Here is a 22,172-nt window from a genome sequence, read left to right as displayed (position 1 = left end):
TGACGCATCTATGATGAAGCTTTTTTTTTTCTTCTTTTTTCTTTTTTCTGTGCTCTGGTTATAATGTAGGAATTATTTGTCCCTTTAAGTCTTAGTAGAACTGACCTTCAAAATTGAGCCAGTGAACTCTGCAGCCAAGACTTCCTGGGTAAATTAGCTGAGAGATTTGGACAAGTTACTGCACTTGTTTGGCTGCAGTTTTCTCATCTGTAAAGTTAACATGAGTGCCTATGTCATGGAGTTGTAGGGATCCACTCAGTCAGTGCGTGGAATGAGCATTTAAAAGGTGCCCAGCCCTTGGTGCTAGAATGGGTGTTTGTTGCTTCTATTATTATTGGTACCAGAGGCCCGGTTCATGAAATTCATGCACTGGGGGGAGGGGTGTCCCTCAACCCAGCCTGCACCCTCTCCAAACTGGGACCCCTCAGAGGATGTCCGGCCCGATCTCCATAGGGATCGGTCCTAAACTGGCAGTCGGACATCCCTCTCAAAGTCCGGGACTGCTGACTCCCAACCGCTCGCCTGCCTGCCAGCCTGATCACCCCCTAACCACTCCCCATCAGCTCTCCCCTGCAGGTCTGGTCACCCCCAACTGCCCTCCCCTTCTGGTCTGATCGCCCACAACTGCCCTCTCCTGCCAGCCTGGTCGCCCCAACTGCCCTCCCCTGCTGGCCTCATTGGCCACAACTACCCTCCCCTACTGGCCATCTTGTGGTGGCCATCTTTGACCACATGGGGGCAGCCATCTTGTGCAAGGGCGTGAGGGTCAATTTGCATATTACCTCTTTATTATATAGGATTATTATTGAGTTTTTCCCCCTGCCACCTTAAATATTTTTATAGTTTATGTTTTTGGAACAATTTTCAAACTTTGTTTTTCTAGAAAATTGCTTATTTGATCTAGGCTATTAAGTCTTTTGCAATAAAGTTGCTCCTGATAGTCTCACATGATTTTTTATAACCTCTAATCCATCTGTATTTAGGGGCTCTGTTGTGTTGCTAATGTTAATCTGTGGCCTTGCTTTTTGTCTCTTAAGCTAAATTGCAAGAAGTTTCTTGCATTTCTCTTTTAAAAACCTGCATTTTACTTTGCAGATCAGGTCTGTTGATTTGCTTTCTAGTTTTTTGGTATGTGTTTTTTTGGGTCATCCTTGCACAGGGGCCATGCTAATCTCTGTATCCAATTTTATTATCTATGCTGTGAAGCAAGCACTGCTTTCTAGCTTAGTAAGTTCTTATCTTTAGTGGCTCCTTCATTTTGTTCACATGCAGTCTTTTGGGTGGGTAAGTGAGTTTATGTTTGCTTATTTTCCTTTTCAGTTTCTGCTGTTGGTGCTTCTTTTTTTTTTTTCTGTTTTGTTTTGTTTCCTATAAGAGACAAAATGGTCACTTATGTAAGAAGTTGGCCAAGTTAGTTTGCACAGAAGTGTGTTCTGCGTGGCGATGTTCCACGTTGTGCCTTCGAGGTGTTCGGTGGCTCTCAGGTTCTGGACTAACCTACACTCGGCCAGGAGAGGACCTCTGATGGAGCCCAGTTACTTCTAAGTGTGAGAAAGTTTCCTTAGTGACCGAACCACCAGGTGTTCCTAGGGTAACCATAATGGAACAAGCAGTGTTGTCAGGCTCATTTATCGATCTATGTAGTCTTCCGTTATTCATTTAAACACAAACGGTGATGCTGGAAAGAAAAGTTGTGGGAATGATTAATATGTATAATCAGTTGACTTTCTGAGAAATACTCCATAAGCTGAGTGGGCTTGATCCAGTCATTTGAGGGGTTTGAATCGCTGAGGCTTCCCGGAGGAAGAGGAATTCTGCCTGTGGACAGCGGCCTCAGTGCCTGCCTGAGTCCCAGCCCGTCCTCCCTACCAGTGCGCCTCTGGGTCTCTGACTGCTTAGCCAGCTCCACAGTCACATAGCCAGTTCCTTGCCTATATCTAACACTCATCTCCTGCTGGTTCGCTTTCTGACTAATACACTCAGAAATCACTGCCCGGAAATATTTCCTTTACCTTGAGTTTCAGTTTTACCCAAGTTGTACATGCATATAATTTAAACAGCCAATTACTCTGTGAGACTCATTATAAAAAAAATAACCCCCTCCCCAGGGGCAACTGTTTATAACTCCTTCTAGCTTCCATCTCTAAGTAACATGCATGTGTTGTTACTTCTTGCTTTCTCAGTTATTGGCATGACGTCTTGACTTCCTATTCTGTTTAGTCCTTTAATCATTTCCTTGCCTAATTACCTCCCAATTCATTGACATTGTTATTTTGATTAGATCAATATTCAACATGTTATTATTAAGATTGTAAATGTTATTCATAGCTGAGTCCAGGAGTCTTGTTGCTGTATTTTTTCCTTTCTTTCATTACATTGTATATTTTATCATGCTAATAAAGGAATATATAATATAAATTACACACACACACACACACACACACACAGTATATATGTGCACACTCTGGGTCTGCTCTACAGTTGTCATTTTAGGATCCCAGTCCTTGCAATCCTGGGGATTCAGTTCCCTTTCTCTTAGGTTGTATCTCATTGGGCCCCATGTTGCTGCCTTTCCTGAGCTACTCCATCCTCCAGTAGCTTCCTCAGAACAGGTGCAGGGAAGACAAACATTTTGAGACTTTCAATGTCTGGAAATGTTGGTGTTCTCTCTTCAGACTTGACTTGGTAACTTGCCTGGGTGGAAATTAGTTTACTCTTAGAGTTTTGAAGGCATTAATTCACTGTCTTCTAATTTCTAATATTGCTTTTGAGAACTTTAATGGTATTCATGTCCTTTAATCCTAGATTTTCTTAAATTATTTTATTAATGATTTTTTTGCTATTGTTTTTTCTGTTCTTATATTTTTAGGCTTTGTATTATTAAATGTTGGACTGATCTTCTAATTTATTGCTCCTATATTTTGTTTTTAATTTTTTAACAATTACTGAATAAATAGAGATATTTTTTAAAATTTTATGATTTTTATAGAAAGAAAGAGGGAGAGAGAGTGAGAGAAAGAGAGAGAGGAATATTAATGTGAGAATGATACATGGACTGATTCCTGCACGTCCCTCACCAAGAAATCATGCCAATGTGCCCTGACTGGGAATCAAACCAGTAACCCCTCCGTGCCCAGGATGATGCCCAACCAGCTGAGTCCTACTGGCCAGAGCGCCTATATTTTACATTTTGTTCTTCTGAGAGATTCCCTCAACCTTATCTTCTGATGCTTTTAAAGTTGTTAACTTCTGTTAGTATGTTTTTAAATTCTAAGAACTATTATTCTTGATATGTTCTTTTTATAGCATCCTTTTCTCACATGACAGTATAGTATCTCCTATTCCTAATGATGTTAATGATCATTATTAAAAGTTTTCATCTCTCTGCACACTATTGTTGGCAAGTGACATTTTTCTACCTGTTTTCTATCTGTTTAGGTCTCTGTCTTTCATATTAGATGGCTTCCAAGTCTGGTGACCATCAGCTGCTTGCGTATATTTAAGAATATATTTATGATTGTGTGTGGGTAAGACTTACCAAATGGGATCTTAATTCTAGGGCAGGGACTTTCTTAACCTGGTGTTTGGGTTCAGGGATGGAATTTAGGGGATCCATAAACTTTAATTGGAAAGAAATTGTCTTAATTTTTATTTCACCTCAATCTGACTGTTAACATTTTCTTCCGTTATAAAATTAGGCAATCAATCACAGTTGTAATATTCGAGTGCATGTGACATTTTCACCAATAAAATAAAAATCAGATATTTTTTTAATTTAAGGTTGACTTGGCAGATATCTCAAAATACCTTTTGTGCTTATCACAACTTAAAACTACTATACTTGTTAGATCTGCTATTGGATTTTGCTATTTAATACATTACTTTAGGAGCACTTCTGTGACTAAAGCAGTTTTTCTGTCTTATTAAATGAATGCAAGTATAATTGGTTTTCTTTATAGGTCCGTACATTTTACTTTTATGCACTTAAATCATTTTCTCTGTTCTCCTGGGCTAGTCACTTTCGAGGGTAGAAGGCAAACTCTTTTAACCCACCCCCTCTTTCAAGGCAGTCACCCTGCCTTCAGCTCAACCTGGAGACCCTGTGTTTTGCTCTCTGCAGGGAAGCGCTTCCCTGCCTGCTGGGGAATAGGCCATCACACGCCCAGTGGAGGAGGGATCTGGGCTCCTGAGGACATTGTCAATTAACCCTCCTGCTGTTAGTCTCACCTCTGCCTCCCTGTTCCAGGGTGCTGAGTGTCATGGATCCTGAGCCCTTGGGGTTTGGGCATCTTGCTCTCATCCTCCCCCTTGCCCTAGGATGCCGTTCCCCCTGCCCCTTTAAGGAGCTACCACACCTCTGTCTACTTTTCCAGCTCACACAAATCCTTCTCCCGTTTTCTTTGTCCTTGTGGGTTTGGGCCTTTAAAAAAAAACCCTGTGCTGCCCTTAGTGGCCTCACTAGGCTGAAAGTGTGTGTTCATCCCATGCTCTTCCACTGGAATTCCTTCTGATCTTTAAGGCGTTTTCTAATAGAGGAAGCAATGTCTTGGCGTTGTGAATTGTTCTTTTTATTTCGCCAAAATTGAAATTCAGAACCATCAGGCAGCACTAGAGGGAGACTGTCCTGCGTGTTTTATGTATGAAGGGCAGTAGATCATAGGCCTGGCAGATGGGAGCGTGAATGCCTTCTGCACCCCTAGTGGTGTGGCCTGATCCTAGAGGTTACTTAGCGTCTCTGTTTGGGGCCAGTGCCTTTGTGTCCTGAGGATGTGACTGTCCTGGGGGCTTATTGTGCTTGGTCCTGGTTTGTGGGGACCCCTGAGGTGTCACTGCCTGTAAATGCCCAGCGTTCCACCGGGGAGGAAAGTGTGCAAGCCAGTCACAGTGGCTCAGCTCCAATTCCTGGCAGTGTTCAGGCATTACAGTGCTGGTCCCCTAGTGGGCCCTGCTCTCCTGAACTGCGTTAGCAAACAGCAATCGGCCGATGCCTTAGTTAACAGAAACGAGGCTGCGTCTTAGAGGCAGATGCCTTGGTTAACAGAAATGAGGCGGCGTCTTAGAGCCGGAGCCAAGCACCTCACAGCGCCCTCCTTGTCCCCGGCAGGCAGAGTGCCTCCACTGGCACTGCCTTCTCCTCGCCTGTGGCACCCGTGGCTCTGCCAACCTCAGCTTCACGGTGTCCATGGAGCTGGGCACCTGCTCCCTTCACAAGACTCTGCAGGTGGGCCAGTCCGGCTGGGGATTCCCAGGGGCCAGGGCTCTCCGGTCTGCAGGCCCCACCCGTGACCCGCTGCCCACAGCTGCAAACCCTCAGCGCTGACCCTCCCCACATCAGAATGCTTTGATATGTTAATTTTAAAATTGTGGAGCCATTTAATGTGCATCCATGGCAATTTGTCAATATAATTTAATAACCAGGGGAAATTGAGAGCTTGTGCTCGGCGTAATTTTCTCCACATCTGCCAGCTTTTCCCATCTGCCTGGGGCGTGGGGCTGGGGACAAAAAGATCTGAGGATGAGAGTGACTTTTCATTTCACCTGGGGCCATGAATCGATAGGCATTGGCTATCCAGCCAGCACCAGCGTTTCCCTGGGTAATTCTATAGCTGGGCAGTGTCAGACAGTTTGAAATTTGTCCTCATTAGGACGCTATTTTTGCAGGCGTAAGCAAGCACGCGTCCCTACCCCCCACGTGCTGTCACACAGCTGGTGAAAGGGGACGCGTTGGTCTTGGGGGGCTGGGTGAGTTGGATTTTCACACAGGGCCTGTGTCTGCTGTGGTGACCACAGCTCAGTGTGACCTGGAATTGCATCTCCTGGTGTCACTGTGACAGGGAATAAACTTAAAGTGCGACGTGACAAATGCTGCAAAAATGACTCCTCCCTAGGAAAGGTGCTCCTGCCAGCAGCGCCATGAATAAAACCCTTTGAGGGGGGCTGTATGGAACGATGGGGGAGGGAGGCTGTATGGAACGATGGGGAGGGGGGCTGTATGGAACGATGGGGAGGGGGGCTGTATGGAACGAGGGGGAGGGGGGCTGTATGGAACAATGGGGAGGGGGGCTGTATGGAACGATGGGGAGGGGGGCTGTATGGAACGATGGGGAGGGGGGCTGTATGGAACGATGGGGAGGGGGCTGTATGGAATGATGGGGAGGGGGGCTGTATGGAACGATGGGGAGGGGGCTGTATGGAACGATGGGGAGGGGGGCTGTATGGAACGATGGGGAGGGGGGCTGTATGGAACAATGGGGAGGGGGGCTGTATGGAACGATGGGGAGGGAGCTGTATGGAACGATGGGGAGGGGGGCTGTATGGAACGATGGGGGAGGGAGGCTGTATGGAACGATGGGGAGGGGGGCTGTATGGAACGATGGGGGAGGGGGCTGTATGGAACGATGGGGAGGGGGCTGTATGGAACAATGGGGAGGGGGGCTGTATGGAACGATGGGGAGGGGGGCTGTATGGAACAATGGGGAGGGGGGCTGTATGGAACGATGGGGAGGGGGGCTGTATGGAACGATGGGGAGGGGGGCTGTATGGAACGATGGGGAGGGGGCTGTATGGAATGATGGGGAGGGGGGCTGTATGGAATGATGGGGAGGGGGCTGTATGGAACGATGGGGAGGGGGGCTGTATGGAACGATGGGGAGGGGGGCTGTATGGAACAATGGGGAGGGGGGCTGTATGGAACAATGGGGAGGGGGGCTGTACGGAATGATGGGGAGGGGGGCTGTATGGAACGATGGGGAGGGGGCTGTATGGGATGATGGGGAGGGGGGCTGTATGGAACGATGGGGAGGGGGGCTGTACGGAATGATGGGGAGGGAGGCTGTATGGAATGATGGGGAGGGGGGCTGTATGGAATGATGGGGAGGGGGCTGTATGGAACGATGGGGAGGGGGGCTGTATGGAACAATGGGGAGGGGGGCTGTATGGAACGATGGGGAGGGGGGCTGTATGGAACGATGGGGAGGGGGCTGTATGGGACGATGGGGAGGGGGGCTGTATGGGACGATGGGGAGGGGGGCTGTATGGGATGATGGGGAGGGGGGCTGTATGGAACGATGGGGGCTGTATGGAATGATGGGGGGCTGAATGGAATGTTGGGGAGGGGGGCTGTATGGAACGATGGGGAGGGGGGCTGTATGGAACAATGGGGAGAGGGGCTGTATGGAACGATGGGGAGGGGGGCTGTATGGAATGATGGGGAGGGGGGCTGTATGGAACGATGGGGAGGGGGGCTGTATGGAACGATGGGGAGGGGGGCTGTATGGAACGATGGGGGCTGTATGGAATGATGGGGGGCTGAATGGAATGTTGGGGAGGGGGGCTGTATGGAACGATGGGGAGGGGGGCTGTACGGAATGATGGGGAGGGGGGCTGTATGGAACGATGGGGAGGGGGCTGTATGGGATGATGGGGAGGGGGGCTGTATGGAATGATGGGGAGGGAGCTGTATGGAATGATGGGGAGGGGGCTGTATGGAACGATGGGGAGGGGGGCTGTATGGAACGATGGGGAGGGGGCTGTATGGAACGATGGGGAGGGGGCTGTATGGAACGATGGGGAGGGGGCTGTATGGAATGATGGGGAGGGGGGCTGTATGGAACGATGGGGAGGGGGGCTGTATGGAACGATGGGGAGGGAGGCTGTATGGAACGATGGGGAGGGGGGCTGTACGAAATGATGGGGAGGGAGGCTGTATGGAACAATGGGGAGAGGGGCTGTATGGAACGATGGGGAGGGGGGCTGTATGGAACGATGGGGAGGGGGGCTGTACGGAATGATGGGGAGGGAGGCTGTATGGAATGATGGGGAGGGGGCTGTATGGGATGATGGGGAGAGAGGCTGTACGGAATGATGGGGAGGGAGGCTGTATGGAATGATGGGGAGGGGGGCTGTATGGAACGATGGGGAGGGGGGCTGTATGGGATGATGGGGAGGGAGGCTGTATGGAATGATGGGGAGGGGGGCTGTATGGAACGATGGGGAGGGGGGCTGTATGGAACGATGGGGAGGGGGGCTGTATGGGACGATGGGGAGGGGGGCTGTATGGGACGATGGGGAGGGGGGCTGTATGGGATGATGGGGAGGGGGGCTGTATGGAACGATGGGGGCTGTATGGAATGATGGGGGGCTGAATGGAATGTTGGGGAGGGGGGCTGTATGGAACGATGGGGAGGGGGGCTGTATGGGACGATGGGGAGGGGGGCTGTATGGGACGATGGGGAGGGGGGCTGTATGGGATGATGGGGAGGGGGGCTGTATGGAACGATGGGGGCTGTATGGAATGATGGGGGGCTGAATGGAATGTTGGGGAGGGGGGCTGTATGGAACGATGGGGAGGGGGGCTGTATGGAACAATGGGGAGAGGGGCTGTATGGAACGATGGGGAGGGGGGCTGTATGGAATGATGGGGAGGGGGGCTGTATGGAACGATGGGGAGGGGGGCTGTATGGAACGATGGGGGCTGTATGGAATGATGGGGGGCTGAATGGAATGTTGGGGAGGGGGGCTGTATGGAACGATGGGGAGGGGGGCTGTATGGAACGATGGGGGCTGTATGGAACGATGGGGGGGCTGTATAGAATGATGGGGGGCTGTACGGAATGATGGGGAGGGAGGCTGTATGGAATGATGGGGAGGGGGGCTGTATGGAACGATGGGGAGGGGGGCTGTATGGAACGATGGGGAGGGGGGCTGTATGGAACGATGAGGAGGGGGGCTGTATGGGACGATGGGGAGGGGGGCTGTATGGGACGATGGGGAGGGGGGCTGTATGGAACGATGGGGAGGGGGGCTGTATGGAACGATGGGGGCTGTATGGAATGATGGGGGGCTGAATGGAATGTTGGGGAGGGGGGCTGTATGGAACGATGGGGAGGGGGGCTGTATGGAACGATGGGGAGGGGGCTGAATGGAATGTTGGGGAGGGGGGCTGTATGGAACGATGGGGAGGGGGGCTGTATGGAACAATGGGGAGAGGGGCTGTATGGAACGATGGGGAGGGGGGCTGTATGGAATGATGGGGAGGGGGGCTGTATGGAACGATGGGGAGGGGGGCTGTATGGAACGATGGGGGCTGTATGGAATGATGGGGGGCTGAATGGAATGTTGGGGAGGGGGGCTGTATGGAACGATGGGGAGGGGGGCTGTATGGAACGATGGGGGCTGTATGGAACGATGGGGGGGCTGTATAGAATGATGGGGGGCTGTACGGAATGATGGGGAGGGAGGCTGTATGGAATGATGGGGAGGGGGGCTGTATGGAACGATGGGGAGGGGGGCTGTATGGAACGATGGGGAGGGGGGCTGTATGGAACAATGGGGAGGGGGGCTGTATGGAACGATGGGGAGGGGGGCTGTATGGAACGATGGGGAGGGGGGCTGTACGGAATGATGGGGAGGGGGGCTGTATGGAACGATGGGGAGGGGGCTGTATGGGATGATGGGGAGGGGGGCTGTACGGAATGATGGGGAGGGAGGCTGTATGGAATGATGGGGAGGGGGGCTGTATGGAATGATGGGGAGGGGGGCTGTATGGGATGATGGGGAGGGGGGCTGTATGGAATGATGGGGAGGGGGGCTGTATTGAATGATGGGGAGGGGGGCTGTATGGAACGATGGGGAGGGGGGCTGTATGGGACGATGGGGAGGGGGGCTGTATGGGACGATGGGGAGGGGGGCTGTATGGGATGATGGGGAGGGGGGCTGTATGGAACGATGGGGGCTGTATGGAATGATGGGGGGCTGAATGGAATGATGGGGAGGGGGGCTGTATGGAACGATGGGGAGGGGGGCTGTATAGAATGATGGGGGGCTGTATGGAACGATGGGGAGGGGGGCTGTATGGAACGATGGGGGGTCTGTATGGAACGATGGGGGGTGCTGTATGGAATGATGGGGGCTGTATGTAATGATGGGGGCTGTATGGAACGATAGGGGGACTGTATGGAACGATGGGGGGCTGTATGGAATGATGGGGGGGGGGCAGACAGGGTGGAGAGCTCTGTCAGTGTTAGAATCTGCTGCTGGCTGCTGACCAGCCGGAAACAAGGCTGCTCCGCTTACGTGACAAAGTGAATCACTCGGGAGGTGAACTGGATTCACAGCTGTGAACTCGCTCCCCCACCTCTCTCCTGGCGAACGCCTTATGGGCGGGAGTGATGGTGGATGTATCAGTCTGTCTGGCTGCTGTAACAAAATGTTATGGATTGGGGGCTTAGCCAACAGACATTTACTTATTTCTGCTTGCTCCCTCTTTGTGGGAGTTCCCGCTGAGGTCACTGAGCATCCTCATAACCAGGGTTGTGAGCTCCGTATCTGTTAGATTGTTTGCCTCCATTTTGTTGAGTTCTTTTTCTAGAGTGTTCTCCTGTTCTTTCATTGGGGACATGTTTATTTCCTCATTTTGGCTGACTCCTTGTTAGTTTCTGTATGAGGTGGATCTGCTACGCCTTTCGGTCTTGGCAGGGTGGCCTTGTGTCCCCGGTGACCTGTGGGGCCAGTGGCACAGCCTCCCTGGTCACCTGAGCCCAGTGTGTCAGGGGTGTCCCTTGTGTGGGTTGTAGTTGAGCCTTGATTGCTGTTGGCACATCAGTGGGTGGAGCTGACCCTCAGGCTGACTGGCTGTGAGGATTGGCTGGCCCCCCAGCATAGGATTCACCCCAGCAGAGTTTGGTGCCTGCCGAGACCCCTTTTGGGGGTGCCCCTTGTGTGCTAACTGGCTGATGCTCTATTGTGTTGGTTCTGGGGCCTCTTGGGAAGGGTTCCAGGGCAGGCCAAGGTCAGCTGCTGCCTGGGCTGCCTGGTAGGAGCTACAAAGCATCAGTGGCTGGTAGCTGCCTGTGCTGGGCCCGGGGGCTGCTCAGCAGAAGGCATGGGGCACCCTGCGGCCTGCTGCCACCTGCCGCCTGCCCATGGGCAACACGTGAAGAGGGGTCTCAGGGAGTCAGTCCCCAGGGTGGGGTGAGTAGGGTTCACCAGGTCAGGGCAGATTCAAATTTGGCACCAGTGCTGAGGCTGGGCCACCCAGCAAAAGGTGCAGGGCACATTGAGGCCAGCTGGGGGACTGCGGACCTTGGAGAGTTTTTAAGGTCAACTGTCTGCTGCTGAAAGGGCCTCGGCGGTGTGTGAGTTGGGTGGGGCTGGGTCTCAGGTAGTCACCCAGTGTTCACCAGGTTAATGTGGATTCCGATTTGGCTGTGTGTGGGGAGGGTTCAATGTGGGGCAATGGTGGCTGTCCCTCCAGCCCTTGCCCTAAAGCCACATAATTCAGTTCCTCCCTGTATGTCTCTGGCATTCACCACCACCCCCCAACCCCCACCCGGCACCCAGCTGCCGTTCCTTTGCTGAAGCCCAGCGTGGGTGCCTGTGAGCAAGGGAGTCTGTGTGCGGGCCCTTTAAGAGGACACCTGAGTTCCCAGCAGCCTTCTGTCTCACCTGGATGGATGAATCCCTGCTGATTTCACAGCCAGGTGTTATGGGGGCTCCTCTTCCCAGCACCGGTGCTTTGGGCTGGGGAGCCAGGTGTGGGACTGGGACCGCTCGCTCCTCAGGGGGACCTCTGTAGCTCGCCGGCCCCAATTAGGCTTTATAACTCCCCCCTAATTGCCTTTGGACCCTTAAATGAGCCGTGTGGCTTTCACCACGCTCCAGCCTAGAGAATTAGAGGGAGCCGACAGTGTCAGGCCGCCAAGGTAGAGGCGAGTGATGGTTGGGAGCCCTGAGCTCTGCTGCCTCGGGGGGGAGCCACCTGCCCTCAGTTTCCCCTCTTGCATCATCGATTAGATCGTCTGTGAGCACTTCTCCAGTCATAACGCGCTATCGTTTTAAGACCACCTCCTGTTTCTGCGGAAGGTGCGCTCTCCCTTGCCTGGTCAGGGGCCAGGTGTGGGGCTGGTGGTGGTGCCGGTGAGCCTGGGCGTGGGCAGGGGCGTGTGGATCTCATGGGTAAGGCGGGATTAGCCTTGGCACTGAGCAGAGTTTAGGGTGGAAAGCTGTTTGTAGCGCACGGGTCTGTCAGGCTCTCGGACTTCCTATGGAAGGAATTCCTCGTTCCATTGAGTTAAGGGGCTGCTTTTCGTGTTCTGGGACCCGGGAAGTTGGGAAAGTGCCCGTTAAGGCATCACGAGGTCTTAGAAAAGACACTGTACTCGACGGACTGGCCACATGCGGTCTGGAAGGTGAGGCCAGGCTGAGGTGGCTCCTCCTAAGATGTCCTGAGTGTGGGCTGGGGGCCATGGGCACGAGGACGGGCATGGGGAGGCCTTCACAGTCGAGCCTTCACGTCCTGCAGCCTGGCCGGTGGGAGCAGCGGGAGATGCCCAGACCCGCCTCTGTCTGGCATCCTGGAGCCTGGCTGTGGCTGGGAGGTCTGTCAGCCCGGGACCTCTGGCTTTGCAGAATTTCCGCCTTGCCCTCACCAATGCCCTACTTCCCTCCCAAGTCCCAGGGCACCTGGTGCTCCAGAGCACCCTCTCGGTGGGGTTTCTCCCCAGCCCGAGGAGCATTCCCGCTTCCCGTTTGATCATCGGAAATCCGTCATGTCGTCCTGGCCTCCCCACGAATGCCTCCACTCAGTCGGTTTGGTTTGTAACCTTAGGCCGCTGACGTTCACTGTGGGTCAGAGGACAAGTGGATAAACATTCCTGCATCTGCCATGCAGCTGCTTGTGAAAGTCTGGTGGTTGTGATTTGCCATCCCTCTGTGCAGGGCGGCAGTGCCTGTCACAGACATTCTTATGGCCGTGGGAGAGACACTGGGGGATGAGAGGGTCTCTGTCGCTGCGCCGCCGGAGAGGGGCAGGAAGGAAGCACGTGCAAGGACGCGTCACGGGACCCGTGAGGACACGGCCAGCGGAGGCGCGGTGTGCGTGTGTCAGGTCCTTGAGCGTGAGCTGTCAGGAAACGCTCAACAGAGGAGGAAACACTTGAGATAAGTCTATAAAAAGGGGTGTTTACCCACCCGGTGGAAATAAATCAGTAGAAAATGTATGCGACTTGAGGTCAGCCCATCAGTGTCTAAGTTCCACCACTGACCACTCCAAGCCTCCTTTTACCTTTATGATTGTGCTTTCTTTGCCTTGTATCATGACAATGGACATTATGTATAGAATTATAATGTGCATAAGCTGAACTGTGTAAATGTTTGTAATTGTCACCTACGGGTTCCCTGAGATAAATTGCTTTTAAAAAGTTAGTTTTATTGAGCCCTGGCTGGGCTCAGTCTGTTGGCACATCATCCCACACACCAAAAGGTTGCAGGTTGGATTCCCAGTCAGGGTGCATATAGGAGGCAACCTATCAATGTTTCTCTCTCCTCTCTCTCTCTCTCTCTCTCTCTCTCTCTCTCTCTCTCATCTTCCTTCCCTCTCTCTCTTCCTCCCTTTCTCCTTCTTCCTCCCTCTTTCCCCTCAACTCCTCCCCCTCTCTCCCCCCAATTCCCTCCCTCCATTCCTCTCTCTCTAAGATCAATAAAAACATGTCTTTAGGGTGAGGGTAAAAAATTAGTTTTATTGAGATGTAATAATGTACATACAGTAAAATGCCCCATATAATTTGATGGGGGTGATAGATGTATATAGTCACAGAACTGCCACCACAATGAAGATAGGGACTATTTCTGTCCCTCCAAAAGCTTCACCCTGCGCGTTTGCAGTCATTAGTTACCACCCCTCCCCAGCCACTGATGGGCTTTCTGTCGGCATAGTTTTCCTTTTCTGGACTCTAATATAAATGAAATCATAAAGTAATTAGTCTCTTGTGTCTGCTTTCTTTTACTTAGCATAATGCTCTTGAAGTACAGCAATATTTTTGCTGAATGCATCAATAGTTCATTCTTTTTCATTGCCAAGTAATATTCCATTGTGTGGATATATCCCATAGTTCCTTATCCATTTACCAGTTGTTGGACTGTTAGGTCGTTTCCAGGTTTTTGACACCATGAAAACAACGGTTAAGAACATTGCTGTGCAGGCTCTTGTGTGGACATAGGCTTTTGTTTATTTGGGGTAAATATCAATGAGTTGAGTTGCTGGGTCCTATGGTAAGTTAATATTTAACTTGACAAGGAATGGCCAGTCAGTCTTACAAAGTGGCTGTACCATTTTACATCCCTACCAGCAGTATATGACAGTTCCTGTTGCTCCACATCCTCACTGTGAGTGCTATCATTTCTTTTTAATTTTACCGATTCTACTTGGTATGTAGTAGTGTCTCATGGTGGTTTTGATTTACATTCTCTGAGAAAGGATGTTGGCTTTCTTTTCATGTGCTTATTTGTTAACCTTGTATCTTTTTTTTGGTGAATTATTTGTTCAGATCTTCTGTGGCTCCGTGGCTGGAGTGTCGGCCTGTGGAGTGAAGGGTCTCAGGTTCAATTCCGGTTAAGGGCACGACCTGGGGAGCACATTTGATCCCCAGCGCTGTCAGGATGCGGGAGGGAGGCAACCAATCCACGTGTCTCTCTCACATCGATATTTCTCTTTCTCTCTTCCTCCCTCTGCTTAATCTAAAAAATCAATGGAAAAAACACCCTCGGGTGAAGATTAACAAAACAAACAAAAAAAAATTTGAGTCATTTGTTTGTTTGCTTATTGAGTAACAGAAATTCTTAATATCATCTGGGTATAAGACTTTTAAAAATATATATATATTTTTATATGATTATCAGAGAGGAAGGGAGGAAGGGAGAGGGAGAGAGAGAGACAGAAACAGAGAATCATTGATCAGCTGCCTCCAGCACGCCCCCTACTGGGGATTGAGCCTGCAACCCCTGGCATGTGCCCTTGACTGGAATCAAACCTGGGACCCTTCAGTCCACAGGCCGACGCTCTATCCACTGAGCCAAACCAGCCAAAGCTGGGTATAAGACTTTTAACAAATGTGATTGCAAATGTTTTTTCCCAGTCTATGGTTGCCCTTTATTTACTTAATATTATCATCTTTCCAGGAGAAAAAGGTGTGTGTTTTTTTCAATATTTGTATTGATTTTTAGAGAGAGAGGAAGTGAAAGGGATAGAGAGAAAGAGAAACATCCATGTGAGAGTGAAACATCGATCAGCTGCCTCCTGTACACCTCCCCACCAGGGACTGAGCCCACACCCGGGCACATGCCCTACTGGGAATTGAACCAGCAACCTTCTGTGCATGGGATGACACCCAATCACCTGACCACTCCAGCCAGGGCTTTTTAAAAAAAGATTAAGCATTTTTATTTCTATTTTTTTTTATTGATTGAGAGAGAAAAAAACATCGACTTATTATTCCACTTATTAGTGCATTCATTGGTTAATTCTTATATGTGCTCTGGCTGTGAATCAGACCCACAACCTTGGCATATTGCGATGACGCTCTAACCAACTGAGCTACCCACTCAGGCCTCAAGAGCAGGACTTATAATACTTGTGGTTGGTTAGGTGGAAAATGATATCTCGGTATAGTTTTGGTTTTTCTTTCTCTTATTAATAAGTTTCAATATCTTTGATAGGTTTAAAACTCATTTTAATTTTCTGATTGTCCTTTGCCCATTTTCTATCTTTGGTCTCTTTTTTTTGGTCTTATTCCTACAGATGTCCAGGAGCTCTTTAGCTATTAGGGAGATTGACCCTTTGTGATAATATTTTTCTATTTGTACTTGTACATAACCTACCTCCCCCATACATTTCATTTTTCATGTCAAATATATCAGGAGATGGCTTTGAGACGGTTACAAAAGGCCTTCGCTTCTAGAAGGTCATGGAGAAGCTCACAGCATAAACACCATCTACGAAGCACTTACCTTTAACCCATAGGCATCCTTAGGTTCGGAGTTAAGGGCACCCACCCGGGTTGGCCAGTTTTCTTGCATCTTTTTGCCCTGATCTTCTATCCATTCAGTAAGATTCAAATCTGAGAATCACAGGGCCAGTGCTGGTGACAGTGGAAACGGAAACCTGACAAGGCAGTGGCTGTCCCTCTGTTTTCAGAGTCCATGTGACATGGGAGATGGTTATAAGGCCACGGATGAGGTACCCTGGTACGTTTACAGCTGGGCACACACCAGGCCCGACACAGCTGAGTGGCCCGGGGCACCTGTCTCTCTACCGTCCGGTGCTGGCTGACGTGGCTGTGAGAGGCAGTGAGGCAGTGTGGCCGCACTCCGAAGGGAGCCAGCGGGGGCTCCTCCCCCTCGGGTTGCAGTTTCTCATCCTTAGCCACGCGTGCTCTGTCTCCCTGACTCTCAGAGAGGATCCTCTCAGAAACACCGTCTTTTATCACGCTCAGGGACTCTGTCAGCTCGAGCTGCCATACCAAATGCCAGAGACGGAGTGGCTTAAGCAACAGGAAGGTGTTTCTCACTTCTCAGTGAGGTAGCCGCCTTCTCACTGTGGCCTCAGCTGGCCTTTCCTCAATGGGAGTGGGAGTGGCTGAGAGATCACTTCCTCTTCTTAGGAGGCCGCTAATCCCATCACGAGGGCCTCGCCCTCATGCCTTCGTCTAACCCTAATACCTCCTAAGGCTTCATCTCACTGGGGGGTTAGAGCCTCAGCATCTGCATTTTGGGGGACACTAACAGCAGGCTGATGCCTGCCTCTCTGTGACACTCTGCTCATGCTGACGGTGATGGGTGGCGGTGTGGAGAGAGGAGAGCCAGGTGGGCTCTGGTGGGGCAGGCACCGTGGACTTGAGGACTCGAAAGCTGGTTTTGAGGGAGGACTTGGGCAGCTCCGGGCCAGCCCAGGTCCTCTGGGGTCCCTCCGGGCTCATGTGTTTCCGAGGCCGATCAGGGCAGCAACAGTGAGCCAACAAGCCTGTGGGTGAGGCCCAGAGTGAGGGTAACAGAAATCATCCACAGACAGGGCACACCTGGGCTTTGCATGTTGGCTTCTCCGTTTATACACGGCATTTCCTCCGCGTTAGGTCGTGCTTAGCACTTTGCAACATCCTTATGCAGTGGTGTGTCAGGCTCAGGCAGAGGAAACTTTTTTTGATTTATAAAAGTTACTAGACATTACAGAGTTCCCATATACCCTCCATCCAGCCTCCCCTAATGTTTAACCTCTCACATAGACAGCCAGGTACCTCTCAGGGGAACCACACAGGATGTGGCTGCAGGGAGGGACCTTACAAGGAGGGGGACTGCAGAAGGGCCCCTGCTGGCTGCCGCCCCGGAATCTGGGCCTGAAGGCGGCAGGGCTGCCTGGAAGCAAGGAAACGTGGGTAATGAGGGGAGCAGAGCAATGGCAGCCTGGTTCCCTGAAGATGGACTACAGCCCCATCTGACCTCATCGTCTCAACTTTGACGCCGTGGGTGGCTCAGGGCACAGAGACGCTGGAGGGGCCCAGCAGGGCCCAGGGGTGCTGGGCCAGCTGCCGCCCTCCCTCTAGCGGAGCCAGTGGATTAGCAGCACAAGCGTGGCTGCAGCAGCACCTGGCGCCTTGCACCTGCCCCCAGGGGCTGGGGGCCACCACTTCACTTCTGCCTTCCACACAGACGTCTCTGGGGGCCAGGTGGGACTCAGAGCCACGGAGGACGGGAATTCTGGGAAATGTAGTTCCTGCTGATTGCTGGGGACACAGTACACAGCCACCAGGGGTGGGAGGCCTGCTCTTTGCTCCATCTGACAGAGGGGGACGTGGAGGGGGAGAGGGAGGTTCAGGGCGTGCCCAGTCACACACATGTTCAGGAGGCTCCTCTCCAGCGCCTTTAGCTGCGACCCGGTGCTTCTGCTCTGTCACCAGTAACCCGCCCCCTGTTCCTCCAGGAACCGACCGCAGAGCCCTGGGCCGTGAGAGCTTCTGGAAGATGAAGCTTCTGGGGAAGGACGGGTCCCACACCCCTTCTCTCTTGATCAGCCACTCGGGTCCCAGCCGCAGCCTCTGCCCTTTGCTGACATTCCCCAGGCCCGCTTTTCCCTCCCCAGTGCGTTCCCCGCGTTTCTCCTGTGGGAATGCTCACCTACTTAGTCCGGGCTGACCGCCAGCACCTAGCGGGCTGTTTGCTGGAAGAAGTTAGTGCCTGGTGTGTTGGGCCCTTGATGACAATTGCTACCTGTTGCACATCAGCTCTTGCCAGGGGCTGTGGGTATCACACCACCATTTATGGAAAAGAGAATTGGGATTTGAGGGCTTGGGTTTGTTTCCGTAGCGAGTGATGGGTTGTGACTTGAACAGAGGCCCGCTGGCTCACCGCCGCCCTGGGTCACCGACCCCCAGACAGCATAGCTTCCTGTTAGCAGACCCAGGAGAGGACCTCCGGAGCCACGGGGGCTCTCTGAGCTGCGTCGGGGCGGGGATCACCCCAGTGCCCTGGGACCAGATGGGGTGAACATAGACTGTATCCACCTCTGGACGTTGAGGGATGAGGGCTTTGCAAACTGAGTGAGTGAACGGAGCCAGAAAGGTATGGGGTGAGCAGAGTCAGAACTCAGCCTGCGAATCTGGGGCCGCAGAGTGCTTAGTTGAATGCCTCGGTCTCCCAACTTACGCTTCCTGAATCACACGGACGCCTGGGTCTGTGCGGATTGTGACTCCCTAACAATGCCCGCACTGCTTCCTGCGACTGCGCCGTGGTCTCCCTGAGTCTGCCCGGTGCCTGCACAAAGGGAGTTTGATTGGGGGTCCTCCCGCGTGGCCCCCGCCCTGTAACCTCGTGCACAGCAGGGACTTGGGATCTGCCAGGGGGCCAGGCTTCGCACAGTCCTTACTGATAATTTGAGGAGGTGCAACTTCAGAAAGGTGACCATTTAAAAAACTTTAAAATCTGAAATAATTTGAGATTTATAAAAGTTACTAGACATTACAGAGTTCCCGTATGCCCTCCATCCAGCCGCCCCTAATGTCTAACCTCTCACATAGACAGCCAGGTACCTTTACCCACGCAGGAGACTGTCACACTGTTAACACAGCCCCGGGCTGTCTGGTGCCCCAGCTTTTCCACTTAGTGAGCTTTCCCTTCCCAGGGTCCAGCCCAGGACACCAGGCCGCCTTGGTCCTCACGTCGCCTTGGTCTCCAGTCTGTGACAGTTTTCTCAATCTGTGCCTTTCGTGACCTGGACATGAGTCAGCAGTAGTACTCAGATATCTTGTAGACTGTCCCTGGACATGGGTTTGTTTAATGTTTTTTCACAATTAAGCTGAGGTTCTGGATTTTTTAGGTAGAACACGAAGAGATGTTCTCTCCACATCGTATCAGGAGGCACGTGGCGTCAGCATAATTTATGGTCATTTTAATCTGGGTCACTTGCTGGGTCCTCCGCTGAGAAGTTACTTTCTTTCCCTTCCATGCCCTTTTGGTTAGATGCCAGTCACGAGTGCAGCCCTCACTCAGGGGAGGGGTAGTTAACTGTGCCTCCCAGAGGAAGGGGTTGCAAAAGACTGTGGACGTATGTTAAAGCCAACCACCATTGCCCTGGCCAGTGTGGCTCACTTAGTTGAACGTTGTCCTGTGCACCAAAGGGTTGCTGGTTCGATTCCCGGTTGGGGCACATACCTGTCGGGATGTGTGCAAGAGGCAGCCGATCCATATTTCACTCCCTCCCTCCCTCCCTCCCTCTCTCTCTCCCTCCCTCCCTCCCTTCCTCCCTTCCTCTCTCCCTCCCTCCATCCCTCCATCCTCTCTCTCTCTCTCTCTCTCTCTCTCTCTCTCTCTCTCTCCTTCTCTCCCACTCCTCCTTTCCTCTTTCTCTCTCAAGTCAATAAAAACATATTTTTTAAAAACCCACCAACCACCATTGACCAGGATGGGGGGGCGCCGTGCAGATACCCTGTTTCCAGGAGGTGATTTTTCTAATGACTTGGTTCAGTCTTGAACTCAGGGAAGCAGGCTGTCATCCCTCTTCCCAGCTTTCCGTCACCAGGTTAGTGAATTTGAATAATAAAATGCTTAAGAAATCCAATTTCCTTGCATATATGTGCTGCTCTATTAGATTTCTGCTGGCAGTTGCATTTTAATATCGGAGAATCTGGAGGCTGTGTCTCCTGGGAGGGAGCACGGAGCCTGAAGCCAGAGCCTCAGGCCTGAGGTCATGAGACGGGGTGCTCTCTTTTGCACGTGACTCACTCGCTTGCTTGCGAAGGTAAGGTAACAGCTTATGGGAAGTGCTAAGATTGCGTCAGTAGCAGACTGTATTTTTAGATGCCCTTTTCCCACCTTGAAGGCTGTCGTTGAACTTCTAATTGTCCTGCATGAATTTCAGGGAGGAATAGGGTTGTAAGTAGCTGCACTGATTCTCGGCCCTGTGGCTAATTTAATTGGCTCTGTGCTGAAGTGTTCTTAGGCCACTGGTGTACTTTCATGTTCCAAAATTCTTAGCTACAGCTCTTAAAATTCTCTATGAAAAACTCTACACGGAAGGCTCTGTTTTTAATATTCACACCAATTCTATTACCGATCAATGATTGCCAATCATTTGGGCAGAATAGTGCAAAGGGGGATCTCCTATAGGAAAAGAAGTGCCTGATGGTTCCTAAGGAAATGTAAGTCCAGGCATCTGTTTTGGATCATCTTTTCAGTTCCCAGGGACACAGGTAAGGAAGGTATGAAAACAAGCAACACAGCCCCCTCCTGTGGCCGCACACCCAACCGATGATTTGTTCTGGGAACAAAGCTGATCGTTAAGGCAAGTGGTTTGCAGGTGATCTGCTCTGGTGGGTGAACTGCTGAGATCTGGGCCTTTCTCTTCCAGGATGACTTCCTGTTCAGCGTCTCCATTTTAAGCGGGATCCTCTGCAGCACGCTGGCCGTGCTGAAGTTTATGCTGGGGAAGGTGCTGACCAGCAGAGCGCTCATAACCGACGGTGAGTGGGGCCAGCGCCTGACCTCCCGGGCCGAGGGCGCAGGAGGGTCTTTAGCTGCGTGCCTTGCAGAGGAGGTCACCAGGTGGGAATCGGGCCTCACTAGCCTCCCCTCCTCGGGCGGTTTAAAGATTCTCAGGGCTCCATATGGGGGCAGATGGCTTGTGCCCTGGGACTGTAATAAATTCTTCAGGAATACCTCCACCCTGACCCCCCAACAGGGTGGATGGGGGCTCCCTAGCGTCTCATCATGAAGCACAAAGGGCTTCCCAGCGTCTCGGCTTTGTGTGCATTGCTCCAAACTGGAAGGGAAGGTCCCTTCTGCAATGGAGAAAGGTTTTCTTTGTGGATTCTCATGCTCATCCCCTCCAGCCGTGAGGCGCTCACCTAGCTGGGAGTTCAAGGTGCAGGAACCAGGCTTTGCTGGGAAAGTGCTCCACTGAGAACCCAGACCAGGTGGCGGGCCCCTGTGTCCCTAGGGCCAGGGGCACTTCCTGCATGGCCTTTGGGATGGCAGAGAGGGTGTGTGCAACCAGGAAAAAGGCATTTCAGGTTGTGAACTAGTGCTGGTGTGTGAACAAGAAACTTTACAAACTAACCACCTGGCCATGTTCTTTTTCTCCCTTCTGGAGCATGTGCAGTTGCCAGGGGGTCAGGAGTACATGAGCCCCTGTACCCTGGGGTGAGAGGTCAAAGGGTAAAAGCTTGTGGGTTGGTGTGTGTGTCTGCACAAAATAGAGAAGAAATCACTGAATTTCTCTTTTTAAGAAAAGAACCACACACACACACACACACACACACACACACGCTACCCCCAACTCCCGAGGTGCTCTCCTCTGTGGAATACGGGAGAGCAGGCAGGTGTGCGTGGGTGGCTGTTGGTTCTGCTGTGCAGGGGGTGAATGGCAGTGCAGAGGGCCCTTCTCTCCCAAATGGCAAAGCCTGGTACACTGTGTGGACTTCGACTCCTGGTCCCGTGCTGATGCCCTACTGTGTGTGGAGCTGGGCCTTTGCACAGTAGGGCTGGTGGGCAGGAAGTCAAAGTGGTATTTCCAGTTTTTCAGTGACAGTTGTCCTGGGAGGAGCATCTGTGTGTCTGTGCGTGTGTGTGTGTGCGTGTGTGTGTGTGTGGTCCCTTCCAACAGACCCGAGGAAATTGGGGCTTACATGATCTGATGTGCTGACTGCAAGGCCAGGGCACCCTGGATGCCAGTCAGGTGACCACAACCACTGGCAGCATCAGGATTGCTTATGGTGTTGGTTAGATGCAGGTTCCCGGGCCTGAGGTGGGTCCTGTCCATGTGATGAGCACAGGTTTGTGCTGCCTTCACACCAGCCCGTGGCCAGGACACACTCCGCACCAGGGACCCTGCCATTGTGACCAGCAGGGCC

The 22,172-nt window shown here is 52.0% G+C and overlaps 1 protein-coding gene and 1 pseudogene across 1 annotated transcript in view; one reads left to right on the top strand and one right to left on the bottom strand.

The window, feature by feature from the left end:
• The window catches only part of TMEM163 (transmembrane protein 163), a 219,672-nt gene that overhangs the window by 182,436 nt on the left and 15,064 nt on the right, over positions 1 to 22,172 (top strand). The window contains exon 6 of the mRNA XM_028148151.2: positions 20,672 to 20,783. Within this exon, the coding sequence (XP_028003952.2) occupies positions 20,672 to 20,783 (112 nt within the window). The remainder of the gene's footprint in view (positions 1 to 20,671; positions 20,784 to 22,172) is intronic.
• On the bottom strand, positions 1,120 to 1,213 carry LOC114232210 (U6 spliceosomal RNA; annotated as a pseudogene).

The sequence above is a fragment of the Eptesicus fuscus genome, chromosome 11 (assembly GCF_027574615.1).
Source record: "Eptesicus fuscus isolate TK198812 chromosome 11, DD_ASM_mEF_20220401, whole genome shotgun sequence".
Taxonomy (NCBI): Eukaryota; Metazoa; Chordata; class Mammalia; order Chiroptera; family Vespertilionidae; genus Eptesicus; species Eptesicus fuscus.
This window is presented reverse-complemented; position numbering and strand designations above follow the sequence as displayed.